Source organism: Pristiophorus japonicus, chromosome 5 (genome assembly GCF_044704955.1).
Source record: "Pristiophorus japonicus isolate sPriJap1 chromosome 5, sPriJap1.hap1, whole genome shotgun sequence".
Classification (NCBI taxonomy): domain Eukaryota; kingdom Metazoa; phylum Chordata; class Chondrichthyes; family Pristiophoridae; genus Pristiophorus; species Pristiophorus japonicus.
Window position 1 is genome coordinate 162,094,727 of NC_091981.1, and position 24,606 is coordinate 162,119,332.

General features: G+C 41.2%; 1 protein-coding gene across 3 annotated transcripts in view; it reads right to left on the reverse strand.

Annotated features, from left to right (window-relative positions):
* Nucleotides 1-434: 434 nt before the first annotated feature.
* Nucleotides 435-24,606, reverse strand: part of LOC139264492 (electrogenic aspartate/glutamate antiporter SLC25A13, mitochondrial) — a 343,232-nt gene continuing 319,060 nt past the window's right edge. For 2 of the 3 annotated variants that reach the window (XM_070881056.1, XM_070881055.1), the window contains 4 exons: nucleotides 17,171-17,309; nucleotides 11,709-11,867; nucleotides 11,536-11,623; nucleotides 435-1,526 (listed from right to left, as the gene is read on the reverse strand). In XM_070881056.1, the coding sequence (XP_070737157.1) occupies nucleotides 1,367-1,526; nucleotides 11,536-11,623; nucleotides 11,709-11,867; nucleotides 17,171-17,309 (546 nt within the window). In that variant the 3' untranslated portion in view covers nucleotides 435-1,366. Of the gene's footprint in view, nucleotides 1,527-11,535; nucleotides 11,624-11,708; nucleotides 11,868-17,170; nucleotides 17,310-24,606 lie in introns of those variants that run through there. The other variant, XR_011593353.1, reaches the window with a different exon arrangement.

Here is a 24,606-nt window from a genome sequence, read left to right on the forward strand (position 1 = left end):
AGTGAATATGATTCAGGTCCTTAAATGCTGAGAAGCATTCATATTAAAAATATAATCAAACATTTAACTTGGACTGTACAGAGAACTAAAGTGAATACAAACTTACCAAGCATGCATTGCTAGGGTCTGTTTTGACAAATCGGATTATATTTTGATCATTATTTTTGTCTTGAAGTTTGGGATAAAACATCAGTACTACAGTGACTGGGATTTCTTGATGTGCACTTACTCGCGTTGAGTGCAGCAGAAAAGTGTACTTTAGATAAGTATCCCTTAGATCCCTAAATTGAGAAACACAAGGTTTTTTTTACATTGGAACATGTTAAAAACAATTATCTGAGGGACATCAAACACACAGGAATAGGACATGTTAGCTGTGAGGATCTTGAAGCAGGAGTTTGATGCAAACAAAACAACAATGCTTGCAATTCTCATGTAATTAATAATACTACAAGTAATATATTGGATAATTAACAGCCATCTTACATCAATGGCAGACAAGTTCATAAACAGCTGAATAAATTCTGGAACATGCATTTCTAACCGGTTACAAGAGTGCCAGGAATTGTTTGCTATTAACATTCTGAAAATTCTTTCAAATCTTATGTTTATATATTTAACTAGCAGTTAAACCTTGAATATCCAGGTGAAAAAGACATAACCTAAAGGAAAAATATGCTGCATAAGTCAGACATACTACATTCAACATCAAACATAACTGGAATAATTAAACGGTTGCAGTCCATCTCGATTTTCACAAATTACTTCAGCAACATCATCTACAATTCAACAGTGAACATGTCTTCACATTCAATAAATTGTTTAGAACTAAACTGTTTCTATTTGCTGTTCCAGTGGGTCATTCTAAAGAAATCAAACTGCAAGTTTCATTAAAACACAAGTTTCACAGCTCAACAATACTGGTCAGCTTTGGAACAATTTCTTGTTGAAATACAATCAAAATCATTTCTACATTTCATATAAAATTTCAAAATTTCCATCGATTAAAATGGATATTTATTTGGAGCACCATAATTCCCGTTGAGTATATGTTAATTCAATACTAAACAAAATAAAATAATTCAAATCTCACCAGCACTCTATTGAATCAGCAACTAGGTCATTTCAGACAGGTCACAATTTACATTAATATACAGGAGGTAACATTTTAAGTTTTTTTTAATAAATCACTAAACAGAAACAATTCAAATAAATTATGCATTCTGTACCATTTAAGTTTTTACATCAAATCACACAAGTGAAAGCATCTGGTATGACCAAAAGCTAAAATGTGTTGCCTCTTTCCCTCGTTACTTATTACCACAGGAAGTCTTTAAATTCTTGCTCTGGCTTTAGAATCATGTGATCATGCTGGATTGGAGGACGAAAATCGTGGCAGATAAAGTCCAAATTTGCGTTCAACGCCAGCAAATGTAGCCATGATTAACTTGTAGCCACCAATATAGTCTGGATTAGAGGTAGATAAACTAAATCTAGAATGTGGTAGTGCATCTTTTCCATGTTTGCTGTTAATATTGGGATCAGGAAGAAAGATGAAAGAAAAGACAAAATCTATTAGTTAAGTGAATGGAAAATATCAATTTCAAAGAAAAATACGGTTTTAAAAGCAGTCTAAACTTTTTCTTTACTTTAAGTAGAAGAAACAAATCAACTGAAGGCACAAAATCCTGTATTAGCCTATAACTGATATTTTCTGTTTTTAAGGGAGGAACTGTGGGATACATAGATGATATGAAGGGAGAATTTGCTCAGAGAACACAGTGGTTGTAGCTGATTGGTGCTAGAATTCCCAGTGTATTAAAATGTCAGCTCCACATCACGTGGTCCATCCATCCCAAATAACTTGCATTCTCGCCACCGCCCCCAATCATTTATACTGTCTTTTGAATGAATCCAAGGTTTGTCTCCACTAACCTACCTTGAATACCATTTTCAAGTGTTGGTTACTCTTTGTGAGAAGTTGTTTATCCTGAGATCTAACTTTCTTTTCACCAGTTTGAACCTGCATCTCTTGTTTTACTATCAATGTAGTGCTCCAGATTAACCTTTTCTATGCCATTTAATATCTTGTATAATTCTATTATGTTCCTTCCAAGTTTTCCCCTTACAAGACAAAAGACTAGTAACTCAATCCTTTGATGCTAAGGATCAGCCTCCTGCCTGCACCACACCCCCCACCCCCCGCAACCCCGCTTGACTGCTTCCCTTATGTCTTGATGACCATAAACTGAATACAGTATTCAAAGTATGGGTGAGACTTGGGCATTGTGATGTTTTTTATCATCATATATTCCACGGACCTAATTAACCATGTTTTTGCTTTGTTTGGTAATTTGAAATGTTAGTACTGATTCTACTATCATGCATAAATCCCTTTCTGCTTCAGCTTTCATAATTTTTATATCATTCATAATACATGTGTAGTGCTTCTATTTCTCTGAATTGTATCTGCCACTAACGTGCCCAATTGTAGATTTTAAGTTTGAAAACAGCAAGAATGAAATGCAGAACTTGTTCATATTGCAGGACTTTTTCTGTAGTTTGTATATTAAAGTTTTCCTCCATTAGATTATACAGTATTAGAAATAGCTATTTTAGGTTATGTTAAGTTTGGTTAGATGAATCAAAGTGCTTTTAAATTGAAATATACATCAACAACAACTTATATTTATATAGCAAATTTAACAAAGTAAAATGTTCCAAGGCGCTTCACAGGAGTATTATGAGACAAAATATTTGACACCGAGCCATATAAGGAGAAATTAAGGCAGGTGACCATAAGCTTGGTCAAAGAGGTAGGTCTTAAGGAGTGTTAAAGGAGGAAAGAGAGGTTCAGGCAGGGAATTCAGAGCTTAGTGCCTAGGCAACAGAAGGCACGCCCACCAAAAGTTGAGCGATTATAATCAGGGATACTCAAGAGGGCAGAATTTGAAGAGCGCAGATATCTCAGCAGGGGGGGGGGGGGGGCTGAAAGAGATTACAGAGATAGGGATGGCGAGAGCCATGGAGGGATTTGAAATCGAAGCGTTGCTTAACTGGGAGCCAGTGTAGGTCAGCAAGCACAGGGATGATGCGTGAACGGGACTTGGTGCAAGTTAAGATAAGGGCAGCCGAGTTTTGGATGATCTCAAGTTTACGAAGGGTAGAACGGAGGAGACCAGCCAGGCATGCGTTGGAACAGTCACCAATGGGGCAGCATGTAGATGAGAACTAGAAGGGGGCCAAGGATAGATCTTTGGGGGACACCAGAGATAATGATGCGGGATTGGGAAGGGAAGCCGTTGCAGGTGATTCTCTGGCTACAATTAGATACGATGCCAGTGCCACGTACTAGTGAGGGTAGAAATAGCAAGTCTAGTCAGATAAATACTTGGCTAAGGCATTGGTGTAGGAGGGAGGGTTTCAGTTTCCTGAACAATTGGGACCGTTTTTGGGGTAGGTGGGACCTGTACAAGTCGGACAGGTTACACCTCAACAGAGACGGGACCAATGTTCTCGCGCGTGGTTTTGATAGTGCGGTTGGGAGGGCTTTAAACTAGCTTGGCAGGGGATGGGAACCCAGAGAGAGCTCAGATGAACAGAACCCCAAGAAAGGATGCAAAAGGCAACAGAGCAGAGTAGCACTGGAGGAAGTGTAAACCACAAGGAAGGGACAATATGTTTGAATATAAAGGGGCTGCAGGAGGTGTCAAAACTAAAAATCATGGTTTAAAAACTAGTATTAAAACACTTTACCTAAACGCACACAACATTTGAAACAAAGTAAATGAGTTGACGGCACAAATCATTACAAATGGGTATGATTTGGTGGCCATTACAGAAACGTGGTTGCAGGGTGGCCAAGACTGGGAATTAAACATACAGGGGTATCTGACAATTCGGAAAGATAGACAAGAAGGGAAAGGAAGTGAGGTAGCTCTGTTAATAAAAGATGATATCAGGGCAGTTGTGAGAGACGATATTGGCTCTAATGAACAAAATGTTGAATCATTGTGGGTGGAGATTAGAGATAGTAAGGGGAAAAAAGTCACTGGTGGGCATAGTTCATAGGCCCCCAAATAATAACTTCACGGTGGGGCGAACAATAATCAAGGGAATAATGGAGGCATGTGAAAAAGGAACGGCAGTAATCATGGGGGATTTTAACCTACATATCAATTGGTCAAATTAAATCGCACGGGGTAGCCTTGAGGAGGAATTCAAAGAATGCATACAGGATTGTTTCTTAGAACAGTATGTTACAGAACCTAAAAGGGAGCAAGCTATCTTAGATCTAGTCCTGTGTAATGAGACACGAATAATAAACGATCTCCTAGTAAAAGATCCTCTCAGAATGAGTGATCACAGTATGGTTGAATTTGTAATACAGATTGAGGATGAGGAAGTAGTGTCTCAAACGAGCATACTATGCTTAAACAAAGGGGACTACAGTGGGATGAGGGCAGAGTTGGCGAAAGTAGACTGGAACCAAGACTAAATGGTGGCACAATTGCGGAACAATGGAGGACTTTTAAGGAGCTCTTTCATAGTGCTCAACAAAAATATATTCCAGTGAAAAAGAAGGGCGGTAAGAGAAGGGATAACCAGCAGTGGATAACCAAGGAAATAAAGGAGAGTATCAAATTAAAAACCAATGCGTATAAGGTGGCCAAGGTTAGTGGGAAACTAGAAGATTGGAAAAATTTTAAATGACAGCAAAGAATGACTAAGAAAGCAATAAAGAAAGGAAAGATAAATTACGAAAGTAAACTTGCGCAAAACATAAAAACAGATAGTAAAAGCTTTTACTGATTTATAAAACGGAAAAGAGTGACTAAAGTAAATGTTGGTCCCTTAGAAGATGTGAAGGGGGATTTAATAATGGGAAATGTGGAAATGGCTGAGACCTTAAACAATTATTTTGCTTTGGTCTTCACAGTGGAAGACACAAAAACCATGCCAAAAATTGCTGGTCACAGGAATGTGGGAAGGGGCGACCTTGAGATAATCACTTTCACTAGGGGGGTAGTGCTGGACAGGCGAATGGATCTCAAGGTAGACAAGTCCCCTGGTCCTGATGAAATGCATCCCAGGGTATTAAAAGAGATGGCGGAAGTTATAGCAGATGCATTCGTTATAATCTACCAAAATTCTCTGGACTCTGGGGAGGTACCATCGGATTGGAAAGCAGCTAATGTAACGCCTCTAATTAAAAAAGGGGGCAGACAAAAGGCAGGTAACTATAGGTCGGTTAGTTTAACATCTGTAGTGGGGAAAATGCTTGAAGCTATCATTAAGGAAGAAATAGCAGGACATCTAGATAGGAATAGTGCTATCAAGCAGATGCAATATGGATTCATGAAGGGGAAATCATGTTTAACTAATTTACTGGAATTCTTTGAGGATATGAGGAGCATGGTGGATAGAGGTGTACCGATGGATGTGGTGTATTTAGATTTCCAAAAGGCATTCGATAAGATACCACACAAAAGGTTACTGCAGAAGATAAAGGTACGCGGAGTCAGAGGAAATGTATTAGCATGGATAGAGAATTGACTGGGTAACAGAAAGCAGAGAGTCGGGATAAATGGGTCCTTTTCGGGTTGGAAATCGGTGGTTAGTGGTGTGCCACAGGGATCGGTGCTGGGACCACAACTGTTTACAATATACATAGATGACCTGGAAGAGAGGAGAGAGTTGCAGATGACACAAAGATTAGTGGGAAAGCGGGTTTTGTAGAGGACACAGAGAGGCTGCAAAGAGATTTAGATAGGTTAAGCGAATGGGCTAAGGTTTGGCAGATGGAATACACTGTCGGAAAATGTGAGGTCATCCACCTTGGGAAAAAAAAACAGTAAAAGGGAATATTATTTGAATGGGGAGAAATTACAACATGCTGCGGTGCAGAGGGACCTGTGCATGAATCCCAAAAAGTTAGTTTGCAGGTGCAGCAGGTAATCAGGAAGGCGAATGGAATGTTGGCCTTCATTGCGAGAGGGATGGAGTACAAAAGCAGGGAGGTCCTGCTGCAACTGTACAGGGTATTGGTGAGGCTGCACCTGGAGTACTGCGTGCAGTTTTGGTCACCTTACTTAAGGAAGAATATACTAGCTTTGGAGGGGGTACAGAGACGATTCACTAGGCTGATTCTGGGGATGAGGGGGTTACCTTATGATGATAGATTGAGTAGACTGGGTCTTTACTCATTGGAGTTCAGAAGGATGAGGGGTGATCTTATAGAAACATTTAAAATAATGAAAGGGATAGACAAGATCGAGGCAGAGAGGTTTTTTCCATCTTCGGGGAGACTAGTACTGGAGGGCACAGCCTCAAAATACGGGGGAACCAATTTAAAACCGAGTTGAGAAGGGATTTCTTCTCCCAGAGGATTGTGAATCTGTGGAATTCTCTGCCCAAGGAAGCAGTTGAGGCTAGCTCATTGAATGTATTCAAATCACAAATAGATAGATTTTTAACCAATAAGGGAATTAAGGGTTATGGGGAGCGGGCGGGTAAGTGGAGCTGAGTCCACGGCCAGAACAGCCATGATCTTGTTGAGTGGCGGAGCAGGCTCGAGGGGCTAGATGGCCTACTCCTGTTCCTAATTCTTATGTTCTAAGAATGGAACCAGGCAAGTGCAGCTGGATGACGGTGGAGAGGCGTTGGAGAAGAATGGAGTGGTCAACCATGTCAAAGGCTGCAGATAAGTCAAGAAGGACGAAGAGGGATGTCATTTGTGACTTTGATAAGAGCTGTTTCGGTACTGTGGCAGGGGAGGAAACCCGATTTGAGGGATTCAAACATGGAGTTGCGAGAAAGAAGGGCTCGGATTTGGGAGGTAACAACACGTTATACGAACTTTGGAAAGGAAAGGAAGGGTGGAGATGCGGCGGTAGTTTGCAAATACAGGGGGGGTCAAGGGTTTCTTTTGAGGGGTGATGACGGTAGATTTGAGGGAGAGAACCGTTAGCAATGTCAGCCAGAAAAGGAAGTTGGGTGGTCAGCAGTTTGGTGAGAATAAGTTCGAGGGAGCAGGAAGTGGGTGTCATGGACAAGATGAGAGCTCGGATAAGATCATGAGGGGAGATCGGAGGTAAATTAATTGGGGAAACTGATTTTTTAAATTAGGCCAAAAAGAGCATCCTGCTCCAAAAAAAGGGCGCAAATCACTGGGGAAAATTGAGCCCCACATCACTGTGTGTTTTTCACCACAGACTATTTGATTGGTGATGCAAATATAATATTATGCAAGCATCTTTGCACTGAATTCATTTCAGAGTTCATGTAAATCCGACAGCAAATTACTAGTATAACACGGTATGCTGATTCCTCTGGAAAGGATATGCATTTTGGTTCCTGTCAGGCCTTCATAGAAACATAGAATATAGGTGCAGGAGTAGGCCATTCAGCCTTTTGAGCCTGCACCACCATTCAATAAGATCATGGCTGATCATTCACCTCAGTACCCCTTTCCTGCTTTCTCTCCATACCCCTTGATCCCTTTAGCCGTAAGGGCCATATCTAACTCCCTCTTGAATATATCCAACAAACTGGCATCAGCAACTCTTTGCGGTAGGGAATTCCACATGGTTAACAACTCTCTCAGTGAAGAAGTTTCTCCTCATCTCAGTCCTAAATGGCTTACCCCTTATCCTTAGACTGTGTCCTCTGGTTCTGGACTTCCCCAACATTGGGAACATTCTTCCTGCATCTAACCTGTCCCAGTCCCATCAGAATTTTATACGTTTCTATGCGATCCCCTCTCATCCTTCGAAACTCCAGTGAATAAAGGCCCAGTCGATCCAGTCTCTCCTCATATGTCAGTCCAGCCATCCCGGGAATCAGTTTGGTGAACCTTCGCTGCACCCCCTCAATAGCAAGAACGTCCTTCCTCAGATTAGGAGACCAAAACTGAACACACTATTCCAGGTGAGGCCTCAACAAGGCCCTGTACAACTGCAGTAAGACCTACCTGCTCCTATACACAAAAACCCTAGCTATGCAGGCCAACACACCATTTGCCTTCTTCACCACCTGCTGTACCTGCATGCCATCTTTCAATGACTAATGTACCATGACACCCAGATCTCGTTGCACCTCCCCTTTTCCTAATCTGCTGCCATTCAGATAATCTGCCTTGGTGTTTTTGCCCCCAAAGTGGATAACCTCACATTTATCCAAATTATACTGCATCTGCCATGCATTTGCCCACTCACCTAACCTGTCCAAGTCACCCTGCAGCCTCTCAGCGTTCTCCTCACAGCTCACATCGCCACCCAGTTTAGTGTCATCCGCAAACTTGGAGATATTACACTCAATTCCTTCATCCAAATCATTAATGTATATTGTAAATAGCTGGTGTCCCAGCACTGAGCCCTGCGGCACTCCACTAGTCACTGCCTGCCATTCTGAAAAGGACCCATTTATCCCGACTCTCTGCTTCCTGCCTGCCAACGAGTTCTCTATCCACGTCAGTACATTACCCCCAATACCATGTGCTTTAATTTTGCACACCAATCTCTTGTATGGGATCTTGTCAAAAGCCTTTTGAAAGTCCAAAAACACCACATCTACTGGTTCTCCCTTGTCCACTCTACTAGTTACATCCTCAAAAAATTCCAGAAGATTTGTCAAGCATGATTTCCCTTTCATAAATCCATGTTGACTTGGACCGATCCTGTCACTGCTTTCCAAATGCGCTGTTATTTCATCTTTAATAATTGATTCCAACATTTTCCCTACTACTGATGTCAGGCTAACCAATCTATAATTACCCGTTTTCTCTCTCCCTCCCTTTTTAAAAAGTGGTGTTACATTAGCTACCCTCCAGTCCATAGGAACTGATCCAGAGTCGATAGACTGTTGGAAAATAATCACCAATCCACTATTTCTAGGGCCACTTCCTTAAGTACTCTAGGATGCAGACTATCAGGCCCCGGGGATTTATCGGCCTTCAATCCCATCAATTTCCCTAACACAATTTCCCGCCTAATAAGGATATCCTTCAGTTCCTCCTTCTCACTAGACCCTCGGTGCGCTAGTACGTTTGGAAGATTATTTGTGTCTTCCTTCGTGAAGTAAGAACCAAAGTATTTGTTCAACTGGTCTGCCATTTCTTTGTTCCTCATTATAAATTCACCTGAATCTGACTGCAAGGGACCAATGTTTGTCTTCACTAATCTTTTTCTCTTCACATATCTATAGAAGCTTTTGCCTCAATTTTTATGTTCCTGGCAAACTTCCTCTCATACTCTATTTTCCCCCTCCTAATTAAACCCTTTGTCCTCCTCTGCTGAATTCTAAATTTCTCCCAGTCCTCAGGTTTGCTGCTTTTTCTGGCCAATTTATATGCCTCTTTCTTGGATTTAACACTATCCTTAATTTCCTTTGTTAGCCAACTTCTCCGTTTCATTTTTACTCCAGATAGGGATGTAAAATTGTTGAAGTTCATCCATGTGATCTATAAATGTCTGCCATTGCCTATCCACCGTCAACCCTCTAAGTATCATTTGCCAGTCTATTCTAGCCAGTCTATTCTAGCCAATTCACATCTCATACCATCGAAGTTACCTTTCCTTAAGATCAGGACCCTAGTCTCTGAAATAACTGTCACTCTCTATCTTACTAAAGAATTCTACCATATTATGGTCACTCTTCCCCAAGGGGCCTCGCACAACAAGATTGCTAATTAGTCCTTTCTCATTACACATCACCCAGTCTAGGATGGCCAGCCCTCTAATTGGTTCCTCGACATATTGGTCCAGAAAACCATCCCTAATACACTCCAGGAAATCCTCCTCCATCGTATTGCTACCAGTTTGGTTAGCCCAATCTATATGTAGATTAAAGTCACCCATGATAACTGCTGTACCTTTATTGCACGCATCCCTAATTTCTTGTTTGATACTGTCCCCAACCTCACTACTACTGTTTGGTGGTCTGTACACAACTTCCACTAGCGTTTTCTGCCCTTTGGTATTCCACAGCTCCACCCATACAGATTCCACATCATTCAAGCTAATGTCTTTCCTTACTATTGCGTTAATTTCCTCTTTAACCAGCTACACTACCCCACCTCCTTTTCCTTTCTGTCTATCCTTCCTGAATGTTGAATACCTCTGGATGTTGAGTTCCCAGCCTTGATCACCATGGAGCCATGTCTCCATGATGCCAATTATATGATATTCATTAATTGCAGCCTGTGCAGTTAATTAATCCACCTTATTACGAATACTCCTCGCATTGAGGCACAGAGCCTTCAGGCTTGTCTTTTTAACACATTTTGCCCTTTTAGAATTTTGCTGCAATGTGGCCCTTTTTGATTTTTGCCTTGGGTTTCACTGCCCTTCACTTTTACTTTTCTTTTGTATCTTTTGCTTCTGCCCCGATTCTACTTCCCTCTGTCTCCCTGCATAGGTTCCAATCCACCTGCCATATTAATTTAACCCCTCCCCAACAGCACTAGCAAACACTCCCTCTAGACATTGGTTCCGGTCCTGCCCAGGTGCAGACCGTCCGGTTTGTACTGGTCCCACCTCCCCCAGAACCGGTTCCAATGTCCCAAGAATGTGAATCCTTCCCTTCTGCACCACTCCTCAAGCCACGTATTCATCTGAGCTATCCTGCGATTCCCACTCTGACTAGCTCGTGGCACTGGAAGCAATCCTGAGCAAAAAGGAGGGGCTGCACATCCTTTCAAGTTATGCCAGCTCCACTCTAGCAGCTGAAGTAGAAACAACAGGACTGGAATCTGTCCAACCCCATTACACTTATGAGTCCAATTCCCTAGGGCTGGTAGATTGATGCTGGCACCATGTTTGAAGTTTGCATGGCACACAACCAATGATTTCATCCAAAACCCAGAACCCATGCACACGTTCAGATTGGTATACACAGTGAAGCTTTGGGCAAACGTAAACAAGCACATGTCTGCTAATATTACCAACAGTAATTTCTAAGCTTTGGTCCCAACACTGATGATGCAAAATAATTCTTCATTACAGTAACTGCCAAAGACCCTTATGAACTACATCAGAAGCTGAATTTCTGCATTGCGTTCATATTTCCCATCATATGCTTTTGGAGTAAGTATCTGATGTACATCTTTGCATCCCACAAGGAAGATGTTATCTGTTCAGGTTTAAAACTCAAGTCTTTCCATGGTTTGAAATTTGTAATTTTTCTTTATCCTTCATCACATCATAATTATTCTGCCCCTTCATTAAAATAGAACTTCAAAATTGGGGTTCAGTCAAAATTAGAAGTTGGTCGATGAGCTCACTGCACAAAGCTAGTTTAATTTGTTACAATCTTAAATGATTCTAGCTTTCCAGGCATGGATCACACAAACTATTAATTTAATAGTGGGTTGAGGGATTTCTGATCAGCCTACATTAATAATAATTAAGTGTATATGGGGGGGGGGGGATTTTATATTGTAAAAATAGATTATATATAAATGAATTTTAAGCATAGTATGTGATGGCAATGAAGAATTTTGGGGAACACCTTTTAAAATGAAACATTAATACTTACTTGCCAAAATCAATAGAGAACCATTTCTGTAAAAGCTCATAAGTCATCAGAGTAACACCAAACTGGGGTGAGGAACGGAACACACGGGCTTTGAAGGGAAAAAAAACAAAAATGGTTACTTAAGACAGATCAAACTACTCCAAGTAAATACAAGTAAAATCCTATCTATGTACCTGCTGTTCCTTTCCAGAAAGCTTTTGAGCCCTCCTGTTTCAGGATCTTCCAAAAACAGTCTATTAATCCACTGTATATGGCTTGCCCTTCACGTGCAGCCACCTGTAACCTTGTCTTGATAACATCAGCAGGTGTCACTAGAGAAGCTGCAGGCATTGCTAATATGGAAAAAAGCAAACACAAGAATGGAATAATATATACCTGAAAGCTGATAACTGTTCATATTCAAATATGGTAGTTTTAAGTAAGGAAATGTGCCAGAATAACTCAGTTGAAAACTATGCAGTCTTCTAAAATCATCAGCAACAAATCACTTTAAGTTGGGAGAACACCTACAATTTTCTTTCCCAGGGCAGAATTAAAGTTTGAGTTGAGATCTATCCAGCCTTTATGCACGTCAATGCAGTAATCAGCTTTCTGCAGAAAATCTGAAATACTTTAGAGGCACCAAGTTCTCCTTGAGAAATGGTTTTGCTAATGCCTCCAATCTCTGAATGCTGTCAGCAAACATAAACAGCAGTTATTGACAGCCTGTAGGTCCCATGTGCCATTTTGGGTATGGCCCAGATAGGCCTGTAAGGCAATTTCATCATTGTTGACCTGCATAAACCTTCTCCCAACATCGGGGAAAGTCTCAACCAGCTCCACATAGTTACCAATATGTTTTTCACTAATTGTGCATGCATGATATTTGCACGCACACACAGTTGCTTTAAAGTCACATTAATAGCTTGGGACCAAGTGTGCATGTGTGAAACCAGTGCAAGCACAGTTACCAGATTCAGTAGCAAAAAAATCCAGGTATATTATTGAATTGCTTCCAAAGGGTGCAGTATGGAATTTTTAAATCACATCTAGTGGAATCCAAGTGCTCTCCCATTGGAAGGCAAGAAAAATCATAGGAGAATAAGCATGCTATTGCACAGGTTAACATGACTGGTTATAAAGTAGTACAAGCAGAAGTCTGATGGCGTCACCCTGCTAGCCTCCTAGACTCATGGTGGTGTGCAGTATAGAAAAATCTGAGGGGAATGAAAGAAAAAAAAAACTAAATTTCAACGAAAGATAATCAAACAAAAACAAAATAACTTTATAAGAACATAAGAAATAGGAGCAGGAGGGTGCCACCTGGCCCCTCAAGCCTGATCTGCCATTTAATAAGATCATGGACTCAGCTCCACTTCCCTGCCCGTTCCCCATCACCCTTTATTCCCTTATCACTCAAAAATCTATCTCCACCTTAAATGTATTCAATGACAGCCTCCACAGCTCTCTGGGGAAGAGAATTCCATAGATTTACAACCCACAGAGAAGAAATTCCTCCTCATTTCAGTCCTATGAGTAGAAATATCCTCTCTGCATCCACCTTGTTGAGCCCCCTCATTATCTTATATGTTTTGATAAGATTACCTCTCATTCTTCTGAACTCCAATGTGTATAGGCCCAACCTACTCAACCTATCTTCATAAGTCAATCCCCTCATCTCCAGAATCAACCAAGTGAACCTTCTCTGAACAGCCTCCAATGTAAGTATATCCTTCCTTAAATACGGAGACCAAAACTGTATGCAGTACTCTAGGTGTGGTCTCACCAATACCCTGTACAGTTGTAGCAGGACTTATCAGCTTTTATATTCTATCCCTCTTGCAATAAAGGCCAACATTCTATTTGCCTTCCTGATTACTTACTGTACCAGCATACAGAAACACTTTTTGCATTTCATGCACAAGGACCCCCAGGTCTCTCTGTACTGCAGCACTTTGCAATTTTTCTCCATTTAAATTATAATTTGTTTTTCTATTATTTCTGCCAAAGTGGATAACCTCACATTTTCCCACATTATACTCCATATGCCACAATTTGCTTTCTCACCCATCTTTGTATCATCAGCAAACTTGGCTACATTACACTCGGTCCCTTCATCCAAGTCATTAATATAGATTGTAAATAGTTAAGGAGCCAGCACCGATCTCTGCTGCATCCCACTAGTCACTGTTTCCCAACGGAAAATGACCCATTTATCCTGACTCTGTTTTTTATTAGTTAGCCAATCCTCTATCTATGCTAATATATTACCCCCAACACCGTGAACTTTTATCTTGTGCAGTAACCTTTTATGTGGCACCTTATCGAATGCCTTCTGGAAATCCAAATACATCACATCCACTGGTTCCCCCCCTATCCACCCTTCTGCAAGATCCTACAAATCCCCTGGGAGGACAGACGCACCAACGTTAGCATCCTCGACTAGGCCAACATCACCAGCATTGAAGCACTGACCACACTTGATCAGCTCCACTGAGCAGGCCTCATCGTTTGCATGCCAGACACGAGGCTCCCACAGCAAGCGCTCTACTCGGAACTCTTTCACGGCAAGCGAGCCAAAGGTGGGCAGAGGAAACGTTACAAGGACACCCTCAAAGCCTCCCTGATAAAGTGCAACATCCCCACCGACAACTGGGAGTCCCTGGCCAAAAACCACCCTAAGTGGAGGAAGTACATCCACGAGACGCTCAGCACCTTGAGTCTCATCGCCGAGAGCATGCAGAAATCAAGCACAGGCAGCGGAGAGAATGTGCGGCAAACCTGTCCCACCCACCCTTTCCCTCAACGACTATCTGTCCCACCTGTGACAGGGACTGTGGTTCTCGTATTGACCTGTTCAGCCACCTAATGACTCATTTTTAGAGTGGAAGCAAGTCTTCCTCGATTCTGAGGGACTGCCTATGACGATAATGATCCACCCTGCTCGTTACATCCTCAAAGAACTCCAACAAATTTGTCAAATATGATTTCCCTTTCATGAAACCATGATGATTTTGCTTCATTGAATCATGCTTTTCCAACTGTCCTGCTACTGCTTCCTTAATAATGTACTCCAGCATTTTCCCAACGACAGACGTTAGGCTAACTGGTCTACAGTTTCCTGCTTTTTGTCTGCCTCCTTTTTTAAATAGGGGCGTTACATTTGTGGTTTTCCAATCCACTGGGACCGCCCCAGAATCCAGGGAATTTTTGCAGATTACAACCAATGCATCCACTATCTCTGCAGCCACCTCTTTTAAGACCCTTGGATGTAAGCCATCAGGTCCAGGGGACTTGTCCGCCTTTAGTCCCATTATTTTACCGAGTACTACTTCACTCGTGATAATGATTGTATTAAGTTCCTCGCTCCCTATAGCCCCTTGATTATCCTCTATTGGGATATTTTTAGTGTCTTTTACCATGAAGACTGATACAAAATATTTGTTCAACGTCTCTGCCATTTCCCTATTCTCCATTATTAATTCCCCAGTCTCATCCTCTAAGGGACCAACATTTACTTTAACCACTCTTTTCCTTTTTATGTACCTGTAGAAACTCTTACTTATCTGTTTTTATATTTCGTACTAGTTTACTTTCATGATCTATCTTCCCTCTCTATCATTTTTTTAGTCGTTCTTTGCTGGCTTTTAAAAGTTTCCCAATCTTCTGGGCTCCCACTAGTCTTGGCCACATTGTATGCCCTTGTTTTCAATTTGATAAGATCCCTTATTTCCTTAGTTAGCCACGGATGCTTATCCGTTCTCTTACAGTCTTTCCATCTCATTGGGATATATTTTTGTTGCGAGTTATGAAATATCTCCTTAAATGTCTGTCACTGCTCATCAACCGTTCCATACTTTAATCTCTTTTCCAGTCCACTTTAGTCAACTCTGCCCTCATACCTTCGTAGTCTCCTTTATTTAAGCTTAGAACACTGGTTTGAGAACCAACTTTCTCACCCTCCAAATGAATTTGAAATTCAACCATGTTATGGTCACTCATTCCTCGAGAATCTTTTACTACAAGATCATTTATTAATCCTGTCTCATTACACAGTACCAGATCTAAGATAGCCTACTCCCTGGTTGGTTCCGCAACGCACTGTTTAAGAAAACTATCTTGGATACACTATTCCTCAAGGCTATCCCTGCCAATTTGCTTTGTCCAATCAATATGAAGGTTAAAATCGTCCATGATTATTTTCGTTCCTTTATTACAAGCCTCTATTATTTCTTGATTAATACTCCGTCCAACAGTGTAGTTACTATTAGGGGGCCTACAGACTGTGCCCACCAGCGACTTTTTCCCCTTATTATTCCTTATCTCCACCCAAACTGATTCAACATCTTGATCTTCTGAGAGTTTCTCACTAACCTCATCCTTTATCAACAGTGTTACCCCACTACCTGAGATAGGCATGTACATGGGATATATAATCCATCCAAGTAATTTCTTCTGCAACTGAACCTCAAAACTTAAGTGGGCCTCATTTCTTAATTGGTGTGAACAGAATCAGTGTTACGTTTTTACTGTATGTTTACTTTTAATCTGTTAAAGTGACCTAAACTTCAACATTTGATTTGCATGATATTTATAGAATTACACTTAACCTTCAGACAAACAGGCCTCAAGGGAGAATTGAAGTTTACAATGGCAGAAAATCAAGCACAAATCCAAGTACTGTCTGTGGCACAACCAGATGAATATGATTTCCATATCTGTTTTGGCCCAAACCCACTAAGCCTAACGAGAGACACAAATTTCTTAGTTCAATCTGCTTTTTATAACTTTAATTAATTTTCAACAGCTTTTCCAAACCAAGATGGCCTGTCGGAAGAATTAAACTTGAACTGAGAACAGACTTTGAAAAATGATCTATTTATCACAGAAACCAGTTATGGTACTAAGGGCTAGAAATTCGTTTTTTGGCAATAGCGGTATTTTTCCGCCAAAAATATCACTGACTCCGCTACCGCTACGAGGCCTAAAATTCGGGCTTAAATGCGCTTAGCGGTTAAAATCGGTGTTGAACGAGGATTCGTGGCGCAAACCGCAAATTTTCTGCAACTTTTCTCCGATACCGCTGCGAGTTAGGCCTAGGGAGGTGGGAAAATACCCCTAAAAAATTCCAAAAAACAAAAAATCACAAAACATTCACAAGACACTTAACTATTGAATTGCTGCAAAAGAATTAAAAGATAAAAACTTTAACTTACCTTTTTTGGAGGTCTTCATACCTACCCATTCCAAGGGTTGCAACGCAGGTTTTTCTCAGGCGTTTTTTTTCGTCCTAATTACGAGTGCGCTGTGAGCCAAATTTTTGACGAAAGCGCAATTTCAAGACTTGCACATCGGCGGTCCGCTCCCCAACTTTACTTAAAAACCACCTGCACAAGACTTCTCCGAATTTCTCAGCAGAAAAACAGAACGCAAGGTTGGCGAATTTTTATATATAAACATAGAAAATAGGTGCAGGAGCAGGCCATTCGGCCCTTCGAGCCTGCACCGCCATTCAATATGATCATGGCTGATCATTCAACCTCAGCACCCCACCCCAGCCTTCTCTCCATACCCCCTGATCCCTTTAGCCGTAAGGGCCCTTAACACTTTAATTAAGCAGCCACATTAGAGGCAGAGATAAAAAGAGGGTGCTCACCAGCCAAAATTCCTGACAACAGCAGATAGCTAGGGTGCACGTGCCCAATATCATCTGCAAAGGCCATTTTTAAGTGAAAATAACAAGGGAAGTAGATAGCAGAGAATGGCATATCACGTAAAAAACAAGCCATTGCACCCTGTGTGAGAAAGAAACCACAGATTAGTGATCAGCATATATCAGGAAAGTCTTTTCATGTTAGTTGTCAAAGAAACCTGTCGGAAAAGTTACAAGATTATGAGCTTTATTACACCAACACCAGTGCTGACATAGTTGCTGTAATTATCCTTACTGAATCAAACCTAGGCAAGTCCATTAGAAAGTTAACCTCCGCTTACTTTATACACATTCACCTTGTTCTCTAACTAAACATTCAACAGCAGGTGATTAATATATTCCTTCTCCAGCCTTATAGGATACATAATTCTGCAGTTCCTGTAGTTTAGCAGGAAATATATTTTTTCTTGGAAAATGGTTACTGCAGTTTGTAGCTCAAAAACTTACATTTTTGCATTTAATAGCTATATGATCACACAGCAAGACACTTGGGGATAGGAAATGTAATGATTGAATTAACTCCTTTCAGCAAACATGAGTAACTGTTACTGCCGTTAGGAGGTTTGACTAGATAATGCAAGTATGATCCCAGCTACCTCATTGCCCAAACCATTTGTTTTTGTGTATAGATAACTCACGTCATCTTTACTATTATTGAAAGGTGGGAAACGCTTCATAAAATCATTTAAATAGCTCAAATCCTCAATCATGTAAACAGTGCTCCATTGTAACTTTTAGTTTTATAAAACCATCCATAGAAAGACTCATTAAAATGAACATAGAGATGGTACTGCTCAGTGGTGCACTGAAATAATGCAACGGGGCAACAAGAGATTCTCTTCTCTCCCATCCCCCACCCTATCCTCAGGATTTTGAGTTCCTCACCTCAGCAGGGCTGCCTGAGGCAGTGCTATGGGATCGGATGGAGAAAGAAAAATAGTAGACAATGTAAAATAAATCAACCAATGCTGTTCTTGGGTGTCTCCTAAAAGGTAAAAAAGGAGAGAGAGAGAAAACAGGGAATTATAGACCGGTCAGCCTGACATCGGTAGTGGGTAAGATGATGGAATCAATTATTAAGGATGTCATAGCAGCGCATTTGGAAAGAGGTGACATGAAACGTCCAAGTCAGCATGGATTTGTGAAAGGGAAATCATGCTTGACAAATCTTCTGGAATTTTTTGAGGATGTTTCCAGTAGAGTGGACAAGGGAGAACCATTTGAAGTGGTATATTTGGACTTTCAGAAGGCTTTCGACAAGGTTCCACACAAGAGATAAATGTGCAAAGTTAAAGCACATGGGATTGGGGGTAGTGTGCTGACATGGATTGAGAAATGGTTGTCAGACAGGAAGCAAAGAGTAGGAGTAAATGGGTACTTTTCAGAATGGCAGGCGGTGACTAGTGGGGTACCGCAAGGTTCTGTGCTGGGGCCCCAGCTGTTTACACTGTACATTAATGATTTAGACGAGGGGATTAAATGTAGTATCTCCAAATTTGAGGATGACACTAAGTTAGGTGACAGTGTGAGCTGCGAGGAGGATGCTATGAGGCTGCAGAGCGACTTGGATAGGTTAGGTGAGTGGGCAAATGCATGGCAGATGAAGTATAATGTGGATAAATGCGAGGTTGTCCACTTTGGTGGTAAAAACAGAGAGACAGACTATTATCTGAATGGTGACAGATTAGGAAAAGGGGAGGTGCAACGAGACCTGGGTATCATGGTACATCAGTCATTGAAGGTTGGCATGCAGGTACAGCAGGCGGTTAAAAAAGCAAATGGCATGTTGGCCTTCATAGCGAGGGGATTTGAGTACAGGGGCAGGGAGGTGTTGCTACAGTTGTACAGTTGTGAGGCCACATCTGGAGTATTGTGTACAGTTTTAGTCTCCTAACCTGAGAAAGGACATTCTTGTTATTGAGGGAGTGCAGCGAAGGTTCACCAGACTGATTCCCGGGATGGCGGGACTGACCTATCAAGAAAGACTGAATCAACTGGGCTTGTATTCACTGGAGTTCAGAAGAATGAGAGGGGACCTTATAGAAACGTTTAAAATTCTGATGGGTTTAGACAGGTTAGATGCAGGAAGAATGTTCACAATGTTGGGGAAGTCCAGAACGAGGGGTCACAGTCTAAGGATAAGGGGTCAGCCATTTAGGACCGAGATGAGGAGAAACTTCTTCACCCAGAGAGTGGTGAACCTGTGGAATTCTCTACCACAGAAAGTTGTTGAGGCCAATTCACTAAATATATTCAAAAAGGAGTTAGATGTCGTCCTTACTACTAAGGGGATCAAGGGGTATGGCAAGAAAGCAGGAATGGGGTACTGAAGTTGCACGTTCAGCCATGAACTCATTGAATGGCGGTGCAGGCTGGAAGGGCCGAATGGCCTACTCCTGCACCTATTTTCTATATTTCTATGTAATAGCAGCTGTGATTTGGGAAAGGTTGTATGCATAAATAGCCTATTTAGCCAGGTAACAGAGACAAAGGAACTTCAATAAGTGAAAACATTCGGGGGAATATCTTAACAGCAGAAGAGAAATAAATAAGGCAGAAACCAACTTAAATCCATAAGTAAAAGGCAAATGACATCGATCAATGATTTTTCTCTCCCTTTGCCATATTATTGGAAAAGAAGATGGCCCAGAAATTGCAGTTGGAGATGTCTCCAACCTGAAAAATTTCTACGACTCTACCTGGAGGTTCGGAGACTTGCAGTCCTGGGCCTCTACACGAAGGCCTGCGTAAAGGCCCACTTATTCCACAGGCGTAAGCGCTTCGCACACGTCCCTGGGATCACGTGGGCCGACCCAAGTAATCCAAGAAGGGGTATTCCCATTCATGCTTGTGGTTAGTTCCGTACACACGGAACTAACCACAAGTATGGATGGGAACACCCCTAAAAACACACACATACTTAAAATATATATTTTTTTAAATCACATTTAAAATGAAACAAAATGCAATTTAATTATTTAAAACAAAATAATTTAAAAAAAAATCAGATATATATATTAAAGGGTCAAAAAATAAACTTACCTTATTTAACAGGATTTTACTTGTTTAATTATAGAAAAAAAATATTTTTCTGTCCTTTAAAAGTCTTATGGTGATAAAATCAGGTGTAAGACCTGTTTCTATCAGTTGTAAAAATTTCATGGGCATTCGCTGGGCAGAAGTTGGGCAAATAACCCTTTACTTCCAGGTGCGTGCAATCGACCAAGAGGATTATTGACAGATCACAAGTTCCCAGTTTTGGCGCGTGCGCTTTGCATATTTAAACCCGGAACATGCGGAGCCCCCGCGAGCGCGTGCACACCTTGTACGCACCTGTAGGGGCTGCAAATTCAGGGCCGATGTAAAATGGCAAATGTCAGTCCCTCTGTTTCTATATACACTTTTGTTCAGTGGTATAATTACACTGAAAATGAATTTGTCGTAAGCAACAGTTTGTAATATCTGTGACAAAGTGCAACTTCGTCACATTTGTGTATGCCAATATTACCAAACTTTTTTTGTATTCCTTTCTCCACCCAACTAACTTCTAAATGGATTTACTATATCTCCTATCCTGCCAATTTATGTTCTCTTACCTCAAGATCTGTTAAGTATTTCTTTATCGTTTGGACCCGTGATGTTTTTTATTCTGCACCATTTTTCTCCATTGTCCACCCCTCCTGCAAGCATCACCTCCTTAGCAGAAGGGTTCTATGGGCAAAGGCTGTGGGCATCTTCCTGCACCATATCCAAATGGCTAGTATGTACGTGATCCTGATGGACAGAGCTGGCAGACTATTCAGATACCCAGGACAGAGGGGCATGACAGTCAAGCCAATTCCTGTCCTCATCCAATGTTCCTGGAAGAGCACTTCCAGCGAGGGTGAGTGGATAGAGATTAGGAGTGAGAACCCTTGCTGACTTTTTGCTCCAAATCTACGGCTATTGCTGCCGATTTTAGCTCCATAGCTCTAGGGAGCAGGTAACTCAGCACAGTCCAGGGATTGAACCTTGGATCTTCATGTATGACTCTTACTCACTGGAAAAAGTCATTTAGCCATCAGGTAGCTGGCATGTGATTCTTGTAAGAGTTTTTAAGAAACGACCGGCTACCTAAATAACATTTCAACGCCAGATGTAAAAGATGTTTCACTTCAGCATAAAAATGCAATTTTTAATATGAGTGAATATTGAGATGCTTACATAAGAAATAGGAGCAGGAGTAGGCCATTTGGCCCAAGCCTGCTCCGCCATTCAATCAGATCATGGCTCCATTTCCCTGCCCGCTCCACGTAAACCTTTATTCCCTTATTGCTCAAAAATCTGTCTATCTCCGCCTTAAATATATTCAATGACCCAGTCTCTACAGCTCTCTGGGGCAGAGAATTCCATAGATTTACAACACTCGGAGAGAAGACATTCCTCATCTCAGTTATAAATGGGTGGCCCCTCATTCTGAGACTATGTTCCCTAGCTTTAGTTTCCCCTATGAGTGGAAATATCCTCTCTGCATCCACCTTGTCGAGCCCCCTCATTATCTTATATGTTTCGATAAGATCACCTCTCATTCTTCTGAACTTTAATGTGTATAATAGGCCCAACCTATTCAACCAATCTTCATAAGTCAACCCCCTCATCTCCGGAATCAACCAAGTGAACCTTCTCTGAACAGCCTCCAATGCAAATATATCCTTCCTTAAAGACGGAGAGCAAAACTGTACGCAGTACTGTAGGTGTGGCCATACCAATACCCTGTACAGTTGTAGTAGGACATCTCTGCTTTTATACTCTATCCCCCTTGCAATTAAGGCCAACATTCCATTTTCCGTCCTGATTACTTGCTGTACCTGCATACTAACTTTTTGTGTTTCATACACAAGGACCCCCAGGTCCCTCTGTACTGCAACATTTTGCAATTTTTCTCCATTTGAATTGTAATTTGCTTTTCTATTTTCTGCCAAAGTGGATAACCTCACATTTTCCCATGTTATACTCCAACTACTAAATGTTTTCCCATTCACTTAGCCTGTCTATATCCTTTTGCAGAATTTTTTGTGTCCTCCTCACAATTTGCTTTCCCACCCATCTTTGTATCATCAGCAAACTTGGCTACATTACACTCGGTCCCTTCATCCAAGTCATTAATATAGATTGTACATAGTTGAGGACCCAGCACCGATCTCTGCAGTACCCCACTAGTCACTGTTTTCCAACCGGAAAATGACCCATTTATCCTGACTCTGTTTTTTATTAGTTAGCCAATCCTCTATCCATGCTAATATATTACCCCCAACACCGTGAACTTTTATCTTGTGCAGTAACCTTTTATGTGGCACCTTATCGAATGCCTTCTGGAAATCCAAATACACCACATCCATTGGTTCCCCCTTATCCACCCTGCTCGTTACATCCTCAAAGAACTCCAGCAAATTTGTCAAACGTGATTTCCCTTTCATAAAAACATGCTGATTCTGCTTCATTGAATTATGCTTTCCCAAATGTCCCGCTACTGCTTCCTTAATAATGGACTGCAGCATTTTCCCAGTGACAGATGTTACACTAACTGGTCTACAAGGTTCCTGCTTTTTGTCTGCCTCCTTTTTAAATAGGGACGTTAAATTTGCAGTTTTCCAGTCCACTGGGACCAGCCCAAAATCCAGGGAATTTTTGTAGATTACAACCAATGCATCCACTATCTCTGAAGCCACCTCTTTTAAGACCCTAGGATCTAAGCCATCAGGTCCAGCCTTTTGTCCTGTTATTTTACTGAGTACTACTTCATTAGTGATAATGATTGTTCCTCCCTTCCTATAGCCCCTTGATAATTCACTATTGGGAGGATTTTAGTGTCTTCTACCGTGAAGAGCCAATACAAAATATTTGTTCAACGTGTCTGCCATTTCTCTGTTCTCCATTATTAATTCCGCAGTTTCATCCTCTAGGGGACCAACATTTACTTCAGCCAATCTTTTCCTATTTATGTACCTGTAGAAACTCTTACTATCTGTTTTTATATTTCGTGCTAGTTTACTTTCATAATCTATCTTCCCCCTCTCTCATTTTTTTTAGTCGTTCTTTGCTGGCTTTTAAAAGTTTCCCAATCCTTTGGCCTTCCACTGGTGAACCAACTTTCTTTTGAAATTTAACCATGTTATGGTCACTCATTCCTAGAGACTCCTTTACTACGAGATCATTTATTAATCCTGCCTCATTACACAGTACCAGACCTAAGATAGCCTGCTCCCTGGTTGGTTCCACAACGTACTGTTCAAGGAAACTATCCCGGATACACTTTATGAACTCTTTCTCAAGGCTGCCCTGGTCAATTTGCTTGGTCCAATCAATATGAAGGATAAAATCGCCCTTGATTATTGCCATTCCTTTATTACAAGCCTCCATTATTTCTTGATTTATACTTCGTCCAACAGTGTAGCTACTGTTAGGGGGCCTATAGACTAAGCCCATCAGCGACTTTTTCTCATTATTCCTTATCTCCACCCAAACTGATTCAACATCTTGATCCTCTGAGCCAATATCATTTCTCACTAACGCACTGATCCCATTCTTTATTAACAGTGCTACCCCACCTCCTTTTCCTTTCTATCTGTCCTTCTGAATTGTCAAATACCCCTGAATATTTAGTTCCCTGTCCTGGTCACCTTGCAACCATGTCTCTGTAATGGCTATCAGATCATACCTATTTGTATCTACCTTGCCAAGAAGTCACAGAGCCAAAATACAGCTAAGTATTCTTGAAATGAGAAATATTTTACTTGAGTGGTTCTGCAGCAAATATGTTGGCCAGGAATTTTAGGTCTGCGGCAAAGCGAAGGCGTTTGCCGCTGGCCCCGAAGTACGCTTAGCACCAGGATTTCATGATGTGTCAAAAACTTCTCCAACATTCAATTCAAATCAACAGAAGTTATGCAAGCTGCTGTGGTGTCAACAAGCTGTCTAAGTAGCCAATCAAAATGCAGAATTCTCACAGACAACAAACAAGGTAAGCTCTAAAAATTCTAACTTTTTAAAAATGTTAGAGAAAAAAAAAGATTGGGGCCTCAAATGGGTAAAAGGCAAACCTGCAATAAAGATGAACAAACTTAAAAAAACAAAGTTTCTTAAAAAATTTTAGTTTTTATTACAATGGACAAATTTCACACTGCACAAAATTAAAAGTAGTTTTTCAGGCCCATAACCTTTGTTTAGCAGTCAATACGCTGTTCAAACCCCAGTTACAACTAATCCATTTGGGTCTAACTTTTAGTGGGGAATTTAACAGCGTAATTACTGCGGAAAAGCCGAAGTTTCCATCAGTATCCCTGATTTGGTGAATACACAGATTGCTGGCTCTGTGGGGGGGGGGGGGGGAGGAGGAGCTG